General features: G+C 36.3%; 1 protein-coding gene across 1 annotated transcript in view; it reads right to left on the bottom strand.

The window, feature by feature from the left end:
- The window catches only part of TRHDE (thyrotropin releasing hormone degrading enzyme), a 442,374-nt gene that overhangs the window by 415,500 nt on the left and 9,908 nt on the right, over positions 1 to 16,966 (bottom strand). The window contains exon 2 of the mRNA XM_066254840.1: positions 9,586 to 9,859. Within this exon, the coding sequence (XP_066110937.1) occupies positions 9,586 to 9,859 (274 nt within the window). The remainder of the gene's footprint in view (positions 1 to 9,585; positions 9,860 to 16,966) is intronic.

The raw sequence follows: 16,966 nt of genomic DNA, 5'->3' as shown, positions 1-16,966 counted from the left end.
TTTTCTGGATATTATGGATACCATGGCTCATGTTTTCAATGAAACGTTGCCACTCTAGATGTCTTATCCTCTTGACTGCTGACCATGGGTGCCTGTTAATTTCCCAAGTGCATACCACTCCTATGTCTGTGCTCTCTGTTTCAATTCTTAGGTTCTTAACACTTGCACAAATGTCCAAAAAATTAAAATTCTCTTCAACAAAGGCACTTATTAAACATCAGTAGCCCTGGGCTTCTATCTGAAAACTTTTGGTTCTCTTCTTATAGATTTGGCTCTCCCTACAATATAAAAGTCTTTCATAGTAAGTTCTACATAGATGCCTTTTCTATTCCTTCCATTAACTAGCACTCTTAAAAGCAGAGTCTACAATCACTGTATTCATTTCTTCACTCAACACTCACTCCTTCAAAGAACCTATCAGCTCTGTTCTACCACACTAATGAAATTTAAGAAGGTTCATCAATTCTATTCATTTTCTTTTTAAATTCTCAGACCTCTTGATTCCAACAAATTTCTAACCTGAACACGTTGCCTGCTGACAAGACTGCACTGGGTGATCCAAGCTTGGCTCTGGCATATTTCTCATGTAGCAGAAGTGAGCTGGGCACCCTGATCCCAAGACCACCATGCACATGGCAGCAGACCATCCAACCAGTTTAGGCCCACCTAGCTGATGAGCTAGCTATCATCAGCTCATCAACACTCAGAGACTTTGCTTTCCTGATGGAGAACATGACAACCTCTGGTCTTTCAGTTTATAAGAACCACTCAAATTCTCTTTCCTTGCTAGATTCTCCACATTCTGGGCTCTGCCCTGAATTCAGTTCCATTTGGCAGTAAAACTTTACCCATCAGTATTTATCTATATCTTCTATCAGAATGCCTTAAAGTGGTAATAACTGTATTACAACATTTATTATTTGTAGTTCAATATTAGTCAAAATTACTTCTCATCAATTTTTATGTTCTATATATTAACCTAACCAAAAGTTTTGAAAACCACCAACCTTGTGACTTCTCTGAGGAGAGTTCACTAATTTAGGTGTTCAGTGGTTTTTCACTGAGTACCTACCATTTTCCACATACAATAGGAAATGATGATTTTACAAAGATGAGTAAGACATGGTGCCTGCTTTCAAGGTAGTCAGTCTAGTGCAACAAAGCCAACAAGAAAGGATTATGAAGGGTGAGATAATGACTATGAGGGATGAGTGCACAAAGTATTCTAAGAGTAGAAAGGAAGAGGAGGAGAATCAACTGTTCTTGGGGTAGTCAGAAACCCTCCACTTATATTCCCAATAGCTTGTACTCCAACTCTTGTTACTACTTCTTTCTCTGTGGGCCATTATTATATTTGTTCTGCAATATAACCAGAATGTTTAATGACATAAGGATTCCTATTATCAATAGGTGTATTTATAAACTGGAATATATCCTTAGATTATATTAACCCACAGTTTTCTACTTCTCTATTAAAATGACTTATATTTCATTTTAAGATGGAAACTACACAGATTACACATTTTAATATACACACATGTTTTAAATGTTTATACATAGTACCATTACTACAACCCTGAGCATCAGAAATGTTCATCATATGGAAGTGTGTGTGTGTACTTTCTTGGGTATAAGTACACGTGTATGCATATACACTACCATGGTATATTTTATATATTCTTCCCATGGTAATCAGGCCACAAAATAAACATAAAGTTATACTTGGGGCACTTGTTATAGTTTTTTACCCAGCATCCCTTCTCTATAAAATCCTCTTTTTTGCCATACACTCCCATATACAAGGTGAAGCAGAAGATGCCATGTTCCTATTACGTGACTCCATACATGTATTCTCTAGCCCCAGTGACCAAAGGTGATCATGTGACTCAATCAAGAGCAAGACACTCCCTATATGTTTGAGGCTTTATGAAGGTTCCTTTTCTTTTTGAGGCCTTCATTGCAATATGGAAAGCTTGGAAACTTTTGGCAGCAATATTCCACCATGTGAATCAAACAACAGAGGAAACCTGTCTGCAGTGAAAGAAATTCAAGCAGAAAAAGCACTGATAGGACCTGAAGTCGGAGTCCATGTTTCTCACAGTGCTCCAAGCCCCAGGTCCACCACTGCCCTGAGATCCTTTAAGGTTCTCCAATATCTTTCTAATAAATTTCCCTTTTTGCTGAAGCTCAAATTGAGATTTTGTAACTTGATAATATAAAAAATGCTGACTGATAAAATTATATATAGCCAGTTGTAACAGTGCCGCTTGTACAACCAAGAGATTGGCCAAGGCAAATTAAAACCCACATTGGTTGTGATAGCCAATTCAGAATACACAGTGAATATGGAGGATAGAAACTAGAGATCTGTTATTAACTTAAATCTTAAAGTCACTCTTTTTTATTTAGAAATTAAATTTAATGGGGTGACACTGACCAATTAGAATGCATAAGTTTCAGGTGAACATCTCTGTAGCGTTTGGACCGTTTATTGCTTTGCGTGCCCATCACCCAAAGTCAAATCATTTTTGTCACCATTTATTTGTCCTTCCTTCTCCCCTCCTCCTGCTACTACTACACATTTATCTATGTCTGTGAATCTCAGTTTTATATCCCCCTATGTGTGAAATCATTTGGTTCTTAGCTTTTCTGATTTACTTATTTTATAATACTTAATATAATGTTCTGAAGGTCCATCTATGTTGTTGTAAATGGCAATAAACCATCATTTCTTATGGCTGAGTAGTATAAAGTCACTCTTGACTCTTTATTCTTTTGTTTCCCCATGTTCACTTTTTCTTATGTTCTATCTCTCGCCAAGTACTACCAAGTCTTCCTTTAAAATGCCTTTCATACCTATACTATACTATTAATTTAAATTATAACTACTTTAGTCCAGAGTGTCTTAGCTAAATGGACGACCTTTTTCTAGACTCTTCGTGTCCACACATTGTACATGTATTTCTCAGGCAGATTATAAAAGTTATACATATCATGTCTCCAGCTTTTCATTTTCAATGGCTCTTATTGTTAGCTGGACAAAATCTTAATATTTAGCCAGGCATCAAGCTCTTTAGTTTCCATATACCTCTCAAACTTAAATAACATTACTTCTTTTTATGATTTCTAAATAGCTCCTCAATTGTCATCATCAGAGCCAGGCACTGTGTTTATGATTTCATAAACATAATCTCTTATAATACTAGTAACAACTGTGGTGGTTTTCAAATGAGTCTGTAAATATTTGGACACTATTCCCATTGAAAGATGAAGTCTATGTCCCTTCTGCTACAATCTATGCCAACCTAAGTTATACCTAACAGAATGACCCCAAAGTGATACTGCTTAACCTCTTAGGCTAGATCAGAAAAGGTAAACAGTGTCTGCCTTGCTAAAAGGAGAGAGAAATGGATAGTAACTAATACAATCTATACAATCTTTTATAATAGAATAGAGACAGTATAAATCTATTGGTACACTCACCTTTAGAGTCTGAATTACTAGTAACAGATCTGACCACATTAGGCTACCATGCTGAAAGGAAGCTCAGGCATATGGAGAGACCACTCATAAATGCTCCAGATGAGAGCCCCCACTGAGGGCTCACACACAGCTAACATCAAGTGAAAACACTTAGTAAAGAAGCCCCCAGCTAATTCCGGACCCAGCTCTCAAGTCACACCAGCATATAAAGTCTCTACAGCTGTGACACGGTAGAGCAGAGATGGGTCATCCTTGCTCTGTACCATTTGTACTCCTGACCTACAGAATCCATAAGCATAAACAATGGTTACTTTTTATTGCTAAGTTTTAGAGTGATTTCTTATTCAGCAATACTAATTAGAGCCAATTTTAGTGCCCGGAAGTGAGGCACTATCATACCAAAGCTTCAAAACATATGACATTGCCTTCGGGACTAAACTGTGGGCAAAAGCTTGAAGATTATACTTGAGGGAATTATTAGCAAAAGCTATGTGGAAACTGAGGAAGCTGTTGATGAGGATTCAAAGAATATTAAGGTGAATGGAATCTAAAGCTAAAGGAAAGGGAACCTTTGTGATGTAATAGAAGAAAGTTTGGCAGCACTGTGGTCTGTAGTATTATGGAAAATGAGAATTAAAACTACTGACCTATATTTTCTAGCTAATGAGATTTTCAGGCATAATACTGAAAGTACTACCTGGCTTTTCTTACTGGCCATGAAAAATGTATGGAGAAAATAGATTGAGAATAAATTGTCCAGTTTTCAAGCAAAATTTAGAAAAAACCCAGGACTTGCTGACTGAGCTTAAAATTAAAACTCTTTCTTTGTCCTAACCTCTTCAGGTGGCAAAAGATTTTCGAAGTCAGAAACAGGCTCAGGGGGGAAATATATATATCATTGTCAGAAAAGCATAGTCTGAAGATGAAATCAAGAGTGTGACTTCAGAAATGAAGACTTCAGACACTCTTAAAGTGGCGCCCCATAGACCTTTTCAAAGAAACAAAAGGTTTTCTGAGGATCTTAAAGGTATGCCTCATAAACCCTCTCTGTTAAATAATAGAGCACCTAAGAATGTTAAGGGCAAAAGCCTCAAGGTAGACAAAGGTTCATCTTAAAGAGACCTGTCGATCTAGTTTTGTCCAATGGAATGAATATAACTTGATATATAAAATGCCAAGACTTTTTTATATAATTGAAATTATATAAAATTATATACCTACTTGGCCTAAAAACAACAGAGCCAATACAAAAAAAAAAATAAGCCTTTGGACCCCCAACAAATTATTGGTATAAAGCAAGCTCAGAAGACTGCTCAATTGCAAACACAAACTACTTTTAAATAGGAGGAGAAAATATGCCTTAAAAGGCAGAACTGAGAGCCCAACATGTGGGGACAAATTCAGAGAGAGTTTGTCAGAGAGAACTGACAGGAAGCAGCAATGAGCCATAGCTAAGGAATTGCCAACATATATCCAGATAGATTTCAAAATTGCTATGAACCAGCAATTGCTGTATCTGTATTCTCTCATTTTCCTTATGCTTGAATAGAAAGGTCTATTGCAATAATCACATTCTCATCTTACCACTGTCTCTTGGGGGTGGGTATTGGGGATAAATCATTTGTCTCCTTAGCTAAGAGGTCTTCAGGAAGAGAGAAACCATGCTCAAAAAACCAAAACCAAGTAGTCCCATCTGCACCCAGACCTAAATTAGATGATGAGATCCTGGACCTCAAACTTGAGTCTGATGCTATAATGAATCAGACTTATTGGTGAGTGTATTTTGTATGTGGAATGAATATAAATAAATAGGTATTTGTGCCCAGAGAACAGACTGTATTGATATTAAAAGAAGCCTAAAAATTCTTTGATACTCCCCATCATGAGTTTGGGTCTATGCTCTCCTCTATCAAATCAAGATCATCCTTACTGACTTGCTTGTAAACATTAAAAATTAGTGAAAGTGATGCTGTGTGGCTTCTGAGGATAAATTTTTTAAAAAGTCATATAGCTTCTACCTAGTTCTTTAGAGACATTCACCTTTGGAGCTACTTCATCATGTAAGAAGACCAACAACCTTAAGGCTACCATGTGTTGAGAAAGCCCAAGTTATGTGTAAAGGCCACACATTGTACATGCATTTCTCAGGCAGATTATAAAAGTTATATATATCATGTCTCCAGCTTTTAATTTTCAGTGGCTCTTATTGTTAGCTGGACAAAATCTTAAAATGGTAAACAGTGTCTGCTAGGACCAGGAGTCTCAGTTGACATTGCAGATGGCCACCATACACATTAGGAAGATGGTCCAGGTATTCTGGTCTCTAGGTGTCATCACCCCAATCATCAAGTCCCCCAGCTGAGGTCCCTGATATCACAGAGAAGAGAAAATGTCCCTGCTGTGCCTTTCCAAATTCCTGACCCACTGAAACTTTAAGCATATTAAATGGTTGTTTTATGGTACCAAATTCTAGAGCAGTTTGTTATGCCATGATGGTAACTAGAACAATATTATAAAGGGAGAAATCATACTTCGGTGTTCAAACAAGAAAACCAGGCTTTAAAAAAAGATTAAGTAATTGCAGTCATAGAGAAGCAAAACAAAAACTTTTAAAACAAATTAATCTGATTCTAAAATCCATGCTTATAGCCATAAAGCTACACTATTTCCCACTGATATTTCTATCTCTTTGTCTTTTCTTACTAATACTTGCCCTGAGGAGGATTATGTGCCCACATTCATGTGCTTCTCTAAGACCAAACCATCACTCAGGGCTGTATTAAATCTTATCTCCTCCTTAAAGCATGTACTTAGACTTTAGACTCCAACCCTTAGCAAGTTCTGCCGCTTCAAAACTATCTTTAACTTATTTTCTACAACTTTAATTTGACAATTAGCAAGTGCTAGTAACACTAATTCACAGTTAGTGAATTCACTGCTTTTCCAATGCACATTCCTTGGCTATCCTCTTGAATTAGGCCCCTACATATTTTCAACAAGGGTTGAATATCCAACTGTCTACAGAATGAAAGCAGGTAATACACAATAGTGAAATGGACTAGATGCAGAAGTACAAAAGTAGTATTGAGTTACACTGGGAAGTGAATGCCCATGTCAGTGGGCCAGCCACCATTCAGCTTCAGCATACATCTCTCACCACCTGACATATGATACATTTATTGGTTTATTGCCACTCTTCTCATGAAAATGTAAGTTTCTTGAGAGTAGAAAACTTTTGCTTTGTTCACTGCTATATCACCCTGAGTCTAGAATAATACCTGACACTCAGTCAATAAATATCTGTTGAAGAAATATATGAATAAACAAATTCTTTCAAGCAGTAATGCAGGCCAGTGATCTTCCAATTTTTCAAGAAAAGCCAGAAAAAAATAATTTTGTATGCAATCTTTCAATTTCTATATGTTGTCAACTAATTATAAAAATGTTAAGCCATGTTAAGGATGGGTAAACAAAACACATCTACAGACTTACATTCCATCTGAAAGCTGCATTTGCAATCTCTGTACTACAGAGATCTTAGATTTCTTTTTAATCTTTCTAATTACTTAGGCTAGTGCCTTGCACAGTGTAGATAACTTGATAAGCAAATGATGCTGCTGCTTCAAATATGCACACTTGAGACACTGCTACAATTCAGCTGTGTGTTATTAAGATGTTACTCAAGTTGCTCACTCAAGTCCTGAAGGCAACTCCTTCAGCTTCTCATCCAAAAAGACCACCTGGACTTCACACCCTTCCCACTTCCAAGATTTTAAAACTAAACTTCTACTCCTTCCAGCTGTTAAGAGTTGAGAAAAGTCATTCCCATGTGCTCCTATTAATAAAGAGGAAAAGCAGTGGAAAGAAAATAGATTCAATTTCCAAGAAGTGACAGAAAAAGAGAACCAGGTTTTAAAACGTATTTCCACAGTTGATAAGTAAGGGCTTCCAATGGCAATTTTGTTTTCCTTTTTATGCTTCTTAGTATTTTTAGATTATACAATCTAAAATTTTATTTCAGTTGACCTTTCAATGTTCTCTAGTAGCATGTTTTATCTTTCTAACATAAAAATTATTAAGTAGGAATTTTAAAATGTTTACTAATTGCTTGAATTCTTAACTCTAATACAAAGTAACATCTAAATAATTAGAGCATGTCCGGATCACTTAAACATGGGTCACTTAGCAACAAGCATAATTATGAAAGGCTGAGAATACTTTTAAGAAAACATACTTGGAAAACACCTTTCCTTTGTACCCTATGCTGCTAGCTGACCCCAGGCCAGTCAATCTTCATCTTTTGAAGATGGAAAAGGAAATGAGATGTCTTGGTGTACCTCTTCTGTGTACTGTCCAGTGTGCACAGCCTTCAAACATCCAGGCATCACAAACATCAGAGGAATTCAACATATCAAATGAGTATAAGTCCAAAGAAGTAAAATGCCATCCAGTCCTCTATAGCCAGCATTTAGGATGTAATTTTAGTGATCATGTAGATGCATTCACTATATGCAGTCCTTCAATAATGGCATGAATTCTGTATGCATGCAGAGTTGATTTTTTAAAATAGGCTCCACAATGATTTATGTTGAAAGAAACAGTGGGCAAATTTGATTTAGTCATATCTATATTTTGAATTTTAGGTTATTATAGAGCTACGAACTTCCTAGAGAATAAAAATATAGATTGCTATTCACTTCTTTCGTTACTTTCAAGCAACACTAAATATGATGCCCTTTGGATAGGGAGAATCACTACCTAATTTTGTTATAGACACACAAGTGAACTGATGAAACAGAGCTCCTGGGGCACACAGTGGAAAAGCTTAAAATTTGAAGTCAAACCAACAGATACTTGACTTGCAGCTCTACCAATTACTTACTTTGTGACCCTGAGAAAGTTACTTAATATTTTTAAGCCTCAATTTACTCTTTTGGAAAAATGGAATCATAATACCTCCCTTTACGACTGACATGAAAATTAAATTAAATGCATATTTATTGTGTAAGCCATTAACGGAAGAGGAAGTTGTTAACTCTGCATGGCTGACCTAGCCTCACTAATGCAATGAAATAGCATGCAGAAAGTACCTACAACATTATAGTGTCACAGAAGGTAACTGTCATAGAGAGCCCAACTGATTCTCGTTATAAATTTAATGCAGACAGTAATTCTCCAGGCTGACTATATACTATACTTCCTTATGAACGTATTTTACACAGGAGTTATAGGCCAAAAGAAATACTGTACAGAAATTTTAACACATTGGCAGAAGAATATATGTACAAAAAAATGTTCACTGGATCTTTATTAATCACTAAAAATCAGAAAAATTAAAATGTTCATCTATAGAAAGATAACAAATTTTATGTATTCATTCAACCATTACATTCAGATAAACCACAAAAATATATTTTTAAGCAAAAATGAAACAAAAATACTGGTAAGTTGTAGAATAATATCTATAATATAAAATCATATATATGAAATTTTAAACCATGATGTATGTTGTAGATGGATATTTAATAATTATATAATAATATATATGGAAGTGGAAAACACCAAATTCAGGAGAGTGATATCACTAAGGAAGAGGGCGAGGCATGAGATCAGCAGGGGCACACAGAAAGCTTCAACTCTATCCAACATGTTTACTTTTTCAAAAATTAATTAGACTGAAGCAAAGACGGTAAAATGTTTCGATTCTGTAGAGCTGGCCAGTAGGTATATGGAGTATATTATGTTATTCTCTACATTTTCTGTATATTTAAAATGTTTCACAATAAAAAGAAGAAGCTTTCCCAGTTATACAAACAGAAATAGGCAATTTCCCAAAGCAAACAACAGCTGTTCCAGAGAGACGCTGAAGATAAAGAGGGACCAGATGACAAGGGTTGGAGATGATTACAGGAATAAGAAGTCTGGGTATAAAAGAGACATTCCTCTCTGACTCATTGAAACCTGGAAGATAATTTTCTCTCAGGAACAAATTAAGCTATATAAATGTGAAGAAGATAGGGATAATGCATTGCTAATCCAGAAATCAGATTACTTTATAGAGCATACACATTCCAAAAACATCATTAAGTTTAAAATACTTACTACAACCCCACTCTTGGTGATAGTTTCTCTGTATGTGAAGTTGCAAATAGCCCAGGCTAAATAGTATGTGGACATGAGAGGGGTCTGTGAAAAGTGATCCGTAACCCATCCATCTTCCTCAAACACAGAAGTCTCCACTGGCATATTGGATAAAGACAAATAGGTGGCTTGATGCTTGATGCTGATTTTAAAGGTAGCCTTGTAGATGGGCTCGTCGAAACAAGGAAATGCCTTCCTGGCATGTGTAGGTGAAAACTGAGTAACACCAAGGAATCTGGAAAAAGAAAATGACATTCCCAATTACATTTATGGCTTTGAGTTATGACTGCTTTACATGCTTCTGATGATAACATACATTTGCCAAATTGCAAGATAATTTTTCTTTTCTGACCCAAACTTAAGTTCATGAATAGCATAAAAGTACAATACACATACATTTCCTCGATAATAAAAGTGCTTCAGGGAAGTTTTTTTCTCAAATAAATTCTCTAAACCCAGAGCAGTGCCTGTTAGACAATAACGTTGTAGTCTACACAAAAACAACTCATTGGCATCACACTAGCAAACATTGGAAAATAATAATTCTCTTTTTTGGCATACCTCAATTTCCTCCCTGATGCTGTCCATCATTAAAAGTCAGTGAAACTAAAATCCAGAAATGGTCAACATATACATATAAGACATAGACTGTCACTGGGAAACATCTGTGCCTTCAGATTTCACCAAGACATGGCTTGCTTCTGTTAAGAAAAAGGACTTTGCCTGACCAGGCAGTGGCATAGTGGATAGAGCATCAACCTGGGACTCAGAGGACACAGGTTCAAAACTCCTAGGTCATCAGCTTGAGCATGGGCTCATTCTGCTTGAGCGCAGGGTCACTGGTTTGAGCCCAAAAGTCGCTGGCTTGAAGCCCAAGGTTTCTGGCTTGAGCAAGGGGTCACTGGTTCAACTGGAACCCCCCAGTCAAAGCAAATATGAGAAAGTGATCTATGAACAACTAAGATGCCACAACAAAAACCGGATCCTTCTCATCTTTTTCCCTTTCTGTCTGTCCCTCTCTCTGTCTCTCTCACTAGAAAAAAGAAAAAAAAAAGACTTTGAAACCTGACAGAACTTGGTCTACATTTTGGCTCTACAACATTCTTAGCCATAAAATTCTGTACAATTACTAAATTTCCCTAAGGTGTAGTTATTCATTGCTTAAAGGAAAATAATCAAGCTTAACTCAAAAAGAAAGCTTTTATAAAGCTTAGGGAGGAAAAAAAGGGACTGTAAAGCACCTATCACAGTGAATAGATGAACAGCACCCAGCAGACAGCGATTAAATAGCAGCCAGTCAGAAAATGGCAGCCACTGATTCACAATATCCTCAGCCTTTCTTAGAGTGCTGTAACATATATTTGCATTGAGTAATCCAGACACCATTGGTTTTTACTACTCATAATATATATTATATTATGACATGCTAATATAATAAACATCTGTAAAATAAACCTGTCAATGTATGTATATATACATATATATTTGTCTATAAGCATATTTAATGTCCTTCAGTTTTCAGCTCAGGATGCAAAGTTGCTTATTGAATCTCTAACTAGAAGCGACTTCTACTTTTTTCACAGTTCAGGGTTACAAATGAAAACGCTCATATTAAGTACTTTAAGAAGAACAGTCTTCCAACTTAAAAAAAATAAGCCATTATTTATGAAAGTATTCATTAAAAAAATTAAACATTTTTTAACAATACTAGTTACAAAACTTGACACAAGGCAAGTCCATATCAGACTGTTTGTAAACATTACTGGGTTCTAAAATCATTTCTTTCAAAAGCTGTTTCCCCCTTAAGAAATCCTGCCGCCTCTCCGCTTTCCATCATCCTAGGTCTACATGGTTAATCTAACATGGCACACTTGCCTACTGAGCCCGAACCCAGACTCGGAATTACTCTCAGCACAGCACTTCAGGCAACTACGACTAATCAATAGGGGTTGATGTGTGTATTGAATCTTATTGGCTATCCTTGACTCAAACCATGAAGTGTAAATGTTTAGATCATTTTAAAATTCTGAAGCTTACATTAATCATTAAGGGCCTAACTTCTTGAAGCTTAGTTTTGAAATAGAGAAAAATAAGACATTTTTGAGATTAATAGTATACTGACTCTCAAAGAGTGGGTTTTTAAGAGTCATCTTGGAAACAGTACTGGGGTGATACACACCAGGCTTGGCTAAATCACATAACTGCCAGAGCCGAATTTTACATGAGTAGAAGGAAAACAATAATGTTTTCTAAGACTTCTTTACAAAACTGTCAAGATGATAAAATAAAATAATATATGAAAAAGAAGTGTTAACTATAAATCTTCAGACAAATATAAGGTTAAAGTTAGAAACAGTCTCAGAAACAAATTGTCTAACTCTCATAAATTTCTAAAATGAGCCCTGGCCAGATGCTCAGTGGGTTAGAGCACCATCCCAAAGTTCAGAGGTTGCCTGATTGATCTCTAATCAGGGCACATACAGGAACAGCTCAATGTTCTTCTCTCTCTCTCTCTCCCTCTCTCTCTTACTGAAATCAATCAATAAAAATATATTTCTAAAATGAATAAGTAGTTCCAGTAGGTTTAAGTGATTTTTCCAAATTACACAGGAAATTAGTGCAAAGCTGGGTCTAGAACTCACATTTTCTGTGTCTGAGTAAAAGGTAATTATAATATATTTCAAAAACAGTAAAATTAGGCCCTGGATGGTTGGATCAGTGGTATGGCATCAGCCCATTTGGTGGGTGTTCTGGGTTCAATTCTGGTCAGGGTACACAGGAAAAGCAACCGTCTGCTTCTCCACCTCTCCTCCACCCCATTCTCTCTTTCTCTCTCTCTTTCTCTCTCTTCCGCTCCCACAGTCATGGATCAACTGGTTCAAACACATCAGCCCCAGGCTCTAAGGAGGGCTGCATGGAGCCTCTATCTCAGGTGTAAAAAATAGCTAAGTTGCAAGAATGGACCCAGATGGGCAGAGTATCAGCCCTAGCCAGGGGTTGCCAGGTGGATCCCAGCTGGGGCATATGCAGAAGTCTGTCTCTTTATCTCCACTCCTCTCCCTTTGAAAAGAAAAAAAAAGCTGTAAAATTAATCTTTAGCCATAATTTATAAATAATGTTTTAATTCAACTTGGTAATAAAAGTTCTTTCCAAATTTGCCAGAAATGTATTAGTAATATTTTCCTAATTAGTTTTACTGATAATCATATAATTTTTGCTTGATTGAATGTCAGTACCTTTTATTTAAAATGCACTCATTTACAATTTTCTTATCACATACTTTTTTGTCTCATACAATGTTCTTGAGTTTCCTCTTTCAATATTACATTGGGGAACAAAATTTTTGTTGTATCCACAAAAACACTTGTTCTTACCTAATTTGAGGGTGCTGATCTCAAATCTGACAGTTTTTCTCTGTAAGCCACAATTTATTTTTGCAATTAAAAATTTTAAGTTTTCATCTTATTGTAAAATTTTCAACATTTAGTTTAACATAAAGAAGTAGAATGTTTTCTTGGGCTTCATCTTTGTGAAAATATAATAATTTATATAATGCAATAAATACACTAAAAGATATGACTGCATCAGAATTGTCTACAATTTCATAATAGAACATATTAAAACACTTATTTTAATCATAAAATTTGCACAAAACTTATTTAAATTCTATTCAGGCAAAAATTTGCGTTTGTAGCTCTTGCATTTGTGTACTTGTTGAGGACAATATCGTTTGATGCTTCAGCAGTAGTCTGCTCATCACTAACAGTTCCAAGATTTTTGGGAAACTTATCAAGATGACTGTTCAGGAAGTTAATTTTAATGCTCACGTTACAACCAATGTCGCGGAAAGCCAACAGCATCCTTTGAACCAAAAGTTTATAGTTTTCTGCTTTTTTTTGTTGCCAAGGAAGTTCTTTGTAACTGCCACAAAAGACTGCCATGATGCTTTCTCCTCCTTATTCATCTTCCTGGCAAATCCTTTGTCACGTATGAGGGTTGGAATTTGAGGTCCATTGAATACACCTGCTTTTATCTTCTCAAAAGACAAGGCAGGAAAAGCAGAAATAATATGTTGAAAGCATTTACTTTCTCTATTCAAAGCCTGAAAAAACTGCTCTATTAAGTCAAGTTTGATGTGAAGTGGGGGGAAAATGATCCTGTCTCGATTCACTACAGGTTCATTCACAATATTTTGCATCCCTACTTCCAGAGCTTCACGTTTCAGCCACTTCTGTGTCCAGTGTTCCTCCCTAGCTCGGCGCTCCCACAAACACAGAAAGCAAGGATACTTCGTGAAACCTCTCTGTTATCCTAGCAGGAAATTTGCCATTTTAAGATCCACACAAATAATCCAGTTATGCTCCTCATACTTCAGAAAGTCGAGGACAATATTTATGTCATTCCTTCTAAGTCATTCAATTCAGGTTGGCTAAACTGCTGAGAGGTTAATGATTGCTTGGCATCAGAAGAAGACCCTTCAGGTTCTACAACCGTTTCCTCATGCATCTTATCAAAATAAACTTGATCATTTCCTTTATCCTTAGAAGAAATAAAACCATTGAAAACTGAAACTGGAGTGTCTCAGAGTGTGGGATAGGTTGTATTGCTGAAGGACTATTAAGATATGTGATTATATGCCATTTTTTTCTGGCCAGTGCTCTTTGTATGGATCAGACAGAAATAACAATCACTGCTGTGGTCCTTAGGTTCATGCCAAACCAAGGGAATACCAAAAGGCATTCCTTTGCATTTTCCTTTTGTCCAGTCACAAAGCATTTCCTCAAAATTATAACACACAATTACAAGGAGCCCAATTCTTGTCTTGATTGCCAAGGGGAACTTGAAAATAGGCAATATATGCATGTGTCAAAAATGATGAAATATTTAACCTTTGACGTTGAAGTGTGTAACAGCCACATATATAATAGAAGGTGTCAGGGCTATTCTTACATTTACACCTACTCAAAGAAGCCATGATTCAATCTCAAAATAAAATAAGAGGATGTTTTTATTGGATAATAAATTTTTATATTTAAAAACAACTACAAGCCCTGGCCGGTTGGCTCAGTGGTAGAGCGTAGGCCTGGCGTGCAGGAGTCCAGGGTTTGATTCCCGGCCAGGGCACACAGGAGAAGTGCTCATCTGCTTCTCCACCCCTACCCCTCTCTTTGCTCTCTGTCTCTCTCTTCCCCTCCCACAGCCAAGGCTCCATTGGAGCAATGTTGACCCGGGCGCTGAGGATGGCTCCATGGCCTCTGCCTCAGGCGCTAGAATGGCTCTGGTTGCAACAGAGCAACGCCCCAGATGGGCAGAGCATCACCCCCTGATGGGCATGCCAGGTGGATCCCGGTCGGGCACATGCGGGAGTCTGTCTGACTGCCTCCCCGTTTCCAACTTCAGAAAAATACAAAAAGACAAAACAAAACAAACAAACAAACAAAAAACTACAATTATGTAGAAGTGATGTTTGTAAAACATTAATGCCTTGTGGTTATGTTCAATCCAAGAGTCGTTGCCCTTTAATTCCAATTTAAAAACCAATGCATGGCATTAACTATAACAAAAAGAAATTAAAATTGCATAAAAACTAAAGCATGCACCAACAAATGGATTTTATATTTGGAATCAGCGATGCAGAAATATATAGAAACAGTTCTAAAACCTCATGCAACTGAAAATGAAAAAAAAATTGTTCCCCAGTGTTATTAATTAAAATGTGCACTGAGTTTTCTATTTCTCTGCTGAGGCTACTTAGAAGATATCTATGAGATTTTATGTGAAAAAATGTGTTCCCTTTTAACTGTAAAGTGTCTGAGAACTCTAATTTCAGTCATTGAACAACTAGATATTGTCTGCTATATGTGAGCTCTTCATTATTTGGTAAATGGTAGGACTTTTTAAAAAGATATAATCATTTTGCCCTTAAGTTCTTTGCAATCTAATTGAAAAGACTATCTGTATTTATATATTCCAATAATAATAATACCAGGGGAAAAATCCTACAAGAGTTCAATAGAGTGTTGCAATTAGAATGTATTAGCCATTATGTAAAAGTACAAAGGTGTCTTTGGATTAAGTAATTAATGGATAGGAATTTATTAGATATAGAAATTCTAAATACCTTTGGGCTAATGAGAAATTAATAAACCAAATATTTATGAAAAAGAATCACATTGTGCAGTCTTTTTTTGCCTTACAAAGAAAGCTATTTAGTAAAGCAAGCAATGTAAATAACTGATTATAAGGGTTGAAGGAGCTGTAGAAATCATTTAGTGACTTTTTCTGCAATTAATATTCTTAATGAATTCATACATACAGTATATATCTATACACAGAGGTCCAATGTATATGCTGATAATGTCTAAATGAGAAAATACCAATTTCACAGTCTGGCACCTAAAGACGATTAGAATTGAATTTCAATTCAGTATTTGGGAATCAAGAAAGTCCCCTGGTAAAGAAGAGCAGAGCAGTGGGGCTAGATTACATGTAAGGTCTTTCTAAGCTTGAGGGTCTATAACTAACAAACATTAGAAATAAAATATACCTTGAATTTGATGAGGTATAATTAACATTTTTTAATGTTAATTATACTACCACTAAGTAGCTTCTTACTGTAAGTTTTATAATGCATGTGCCTCTCTTAATCGTTTTTGAGTGTTTAATACTGAGGAGAAAAAGAAGTATCTTGTCTTCCTTCCCTCAAGGAATTTATACTCTAAACAAAAGAAATTAAATATATAACTCAAGAGGTATCATACAAAGAGCCATGACAAAGAAGGCAAATGTATGAAGAAATTACATTCTCCTTCAACAGGCTTTTCAGTCTCAGCATAACCACATTTTAGGTTTATTATATTCATTGTCTGAGGCTGTCGTGCACTGTAGGATGTTTAACAGCCACATCGCTGGCCCGTACCACTGGGTGCCAGTAGCTCCGCCTCTCCTTCTCAGTTGTAAAACCAAAGGGTCTCTCCTTCTCAGTTGTAAAACAAGACATTGCATATGGACCCTGGGGGACAAAACTGACCCAGTTGAGCCCTATCAGCCTTAAGAACTAAAGGAAGGCTTTATGGAGAAGGAAACTAAAAATTGGTCTTGAGGCTTGAGTAGTATTTCAAGGGTCAGAGACATTGGAGAAGTCAGCAAGTTAACTACGGGTAGCACAGAAATAAGCCCTTAAACAAGTTTGACTCTCATATTTAGTGCCCTGTCTGCTCTCTTACAGATTCTGGTTTTTATCAGATCTCAGTATTGCCAGTCCACCTCTAACACCTCTCAGCCTTGATACTCTCCTTTCCAAAAAAAAGGTCTAATTTCAAGTTCAACTTCAGTGCCCAGC

Source organism: Saccopteryx bilineata, chromosome 2 (assembly GCF_036850765.1).
Source record: "Saccopteryx bilineata isolate mSacBil1 chromosome 2, mSacBil1_pri_phased_curated, whole genome shotgun sequence".
Classification (NCBI taxonomy): domain Eukaryota; kingdom Metazoa; phylum Chordata; class Mammalia; order Chiroptera; family Emballonuridae; genus Saccopteryx; species Saccopteryx bilineata.
The sequence above is the reverse complement of the archived record's forward strand: the minus strand, read 5'-3'. Positions and strand labels throughout refer to the sequence as shown.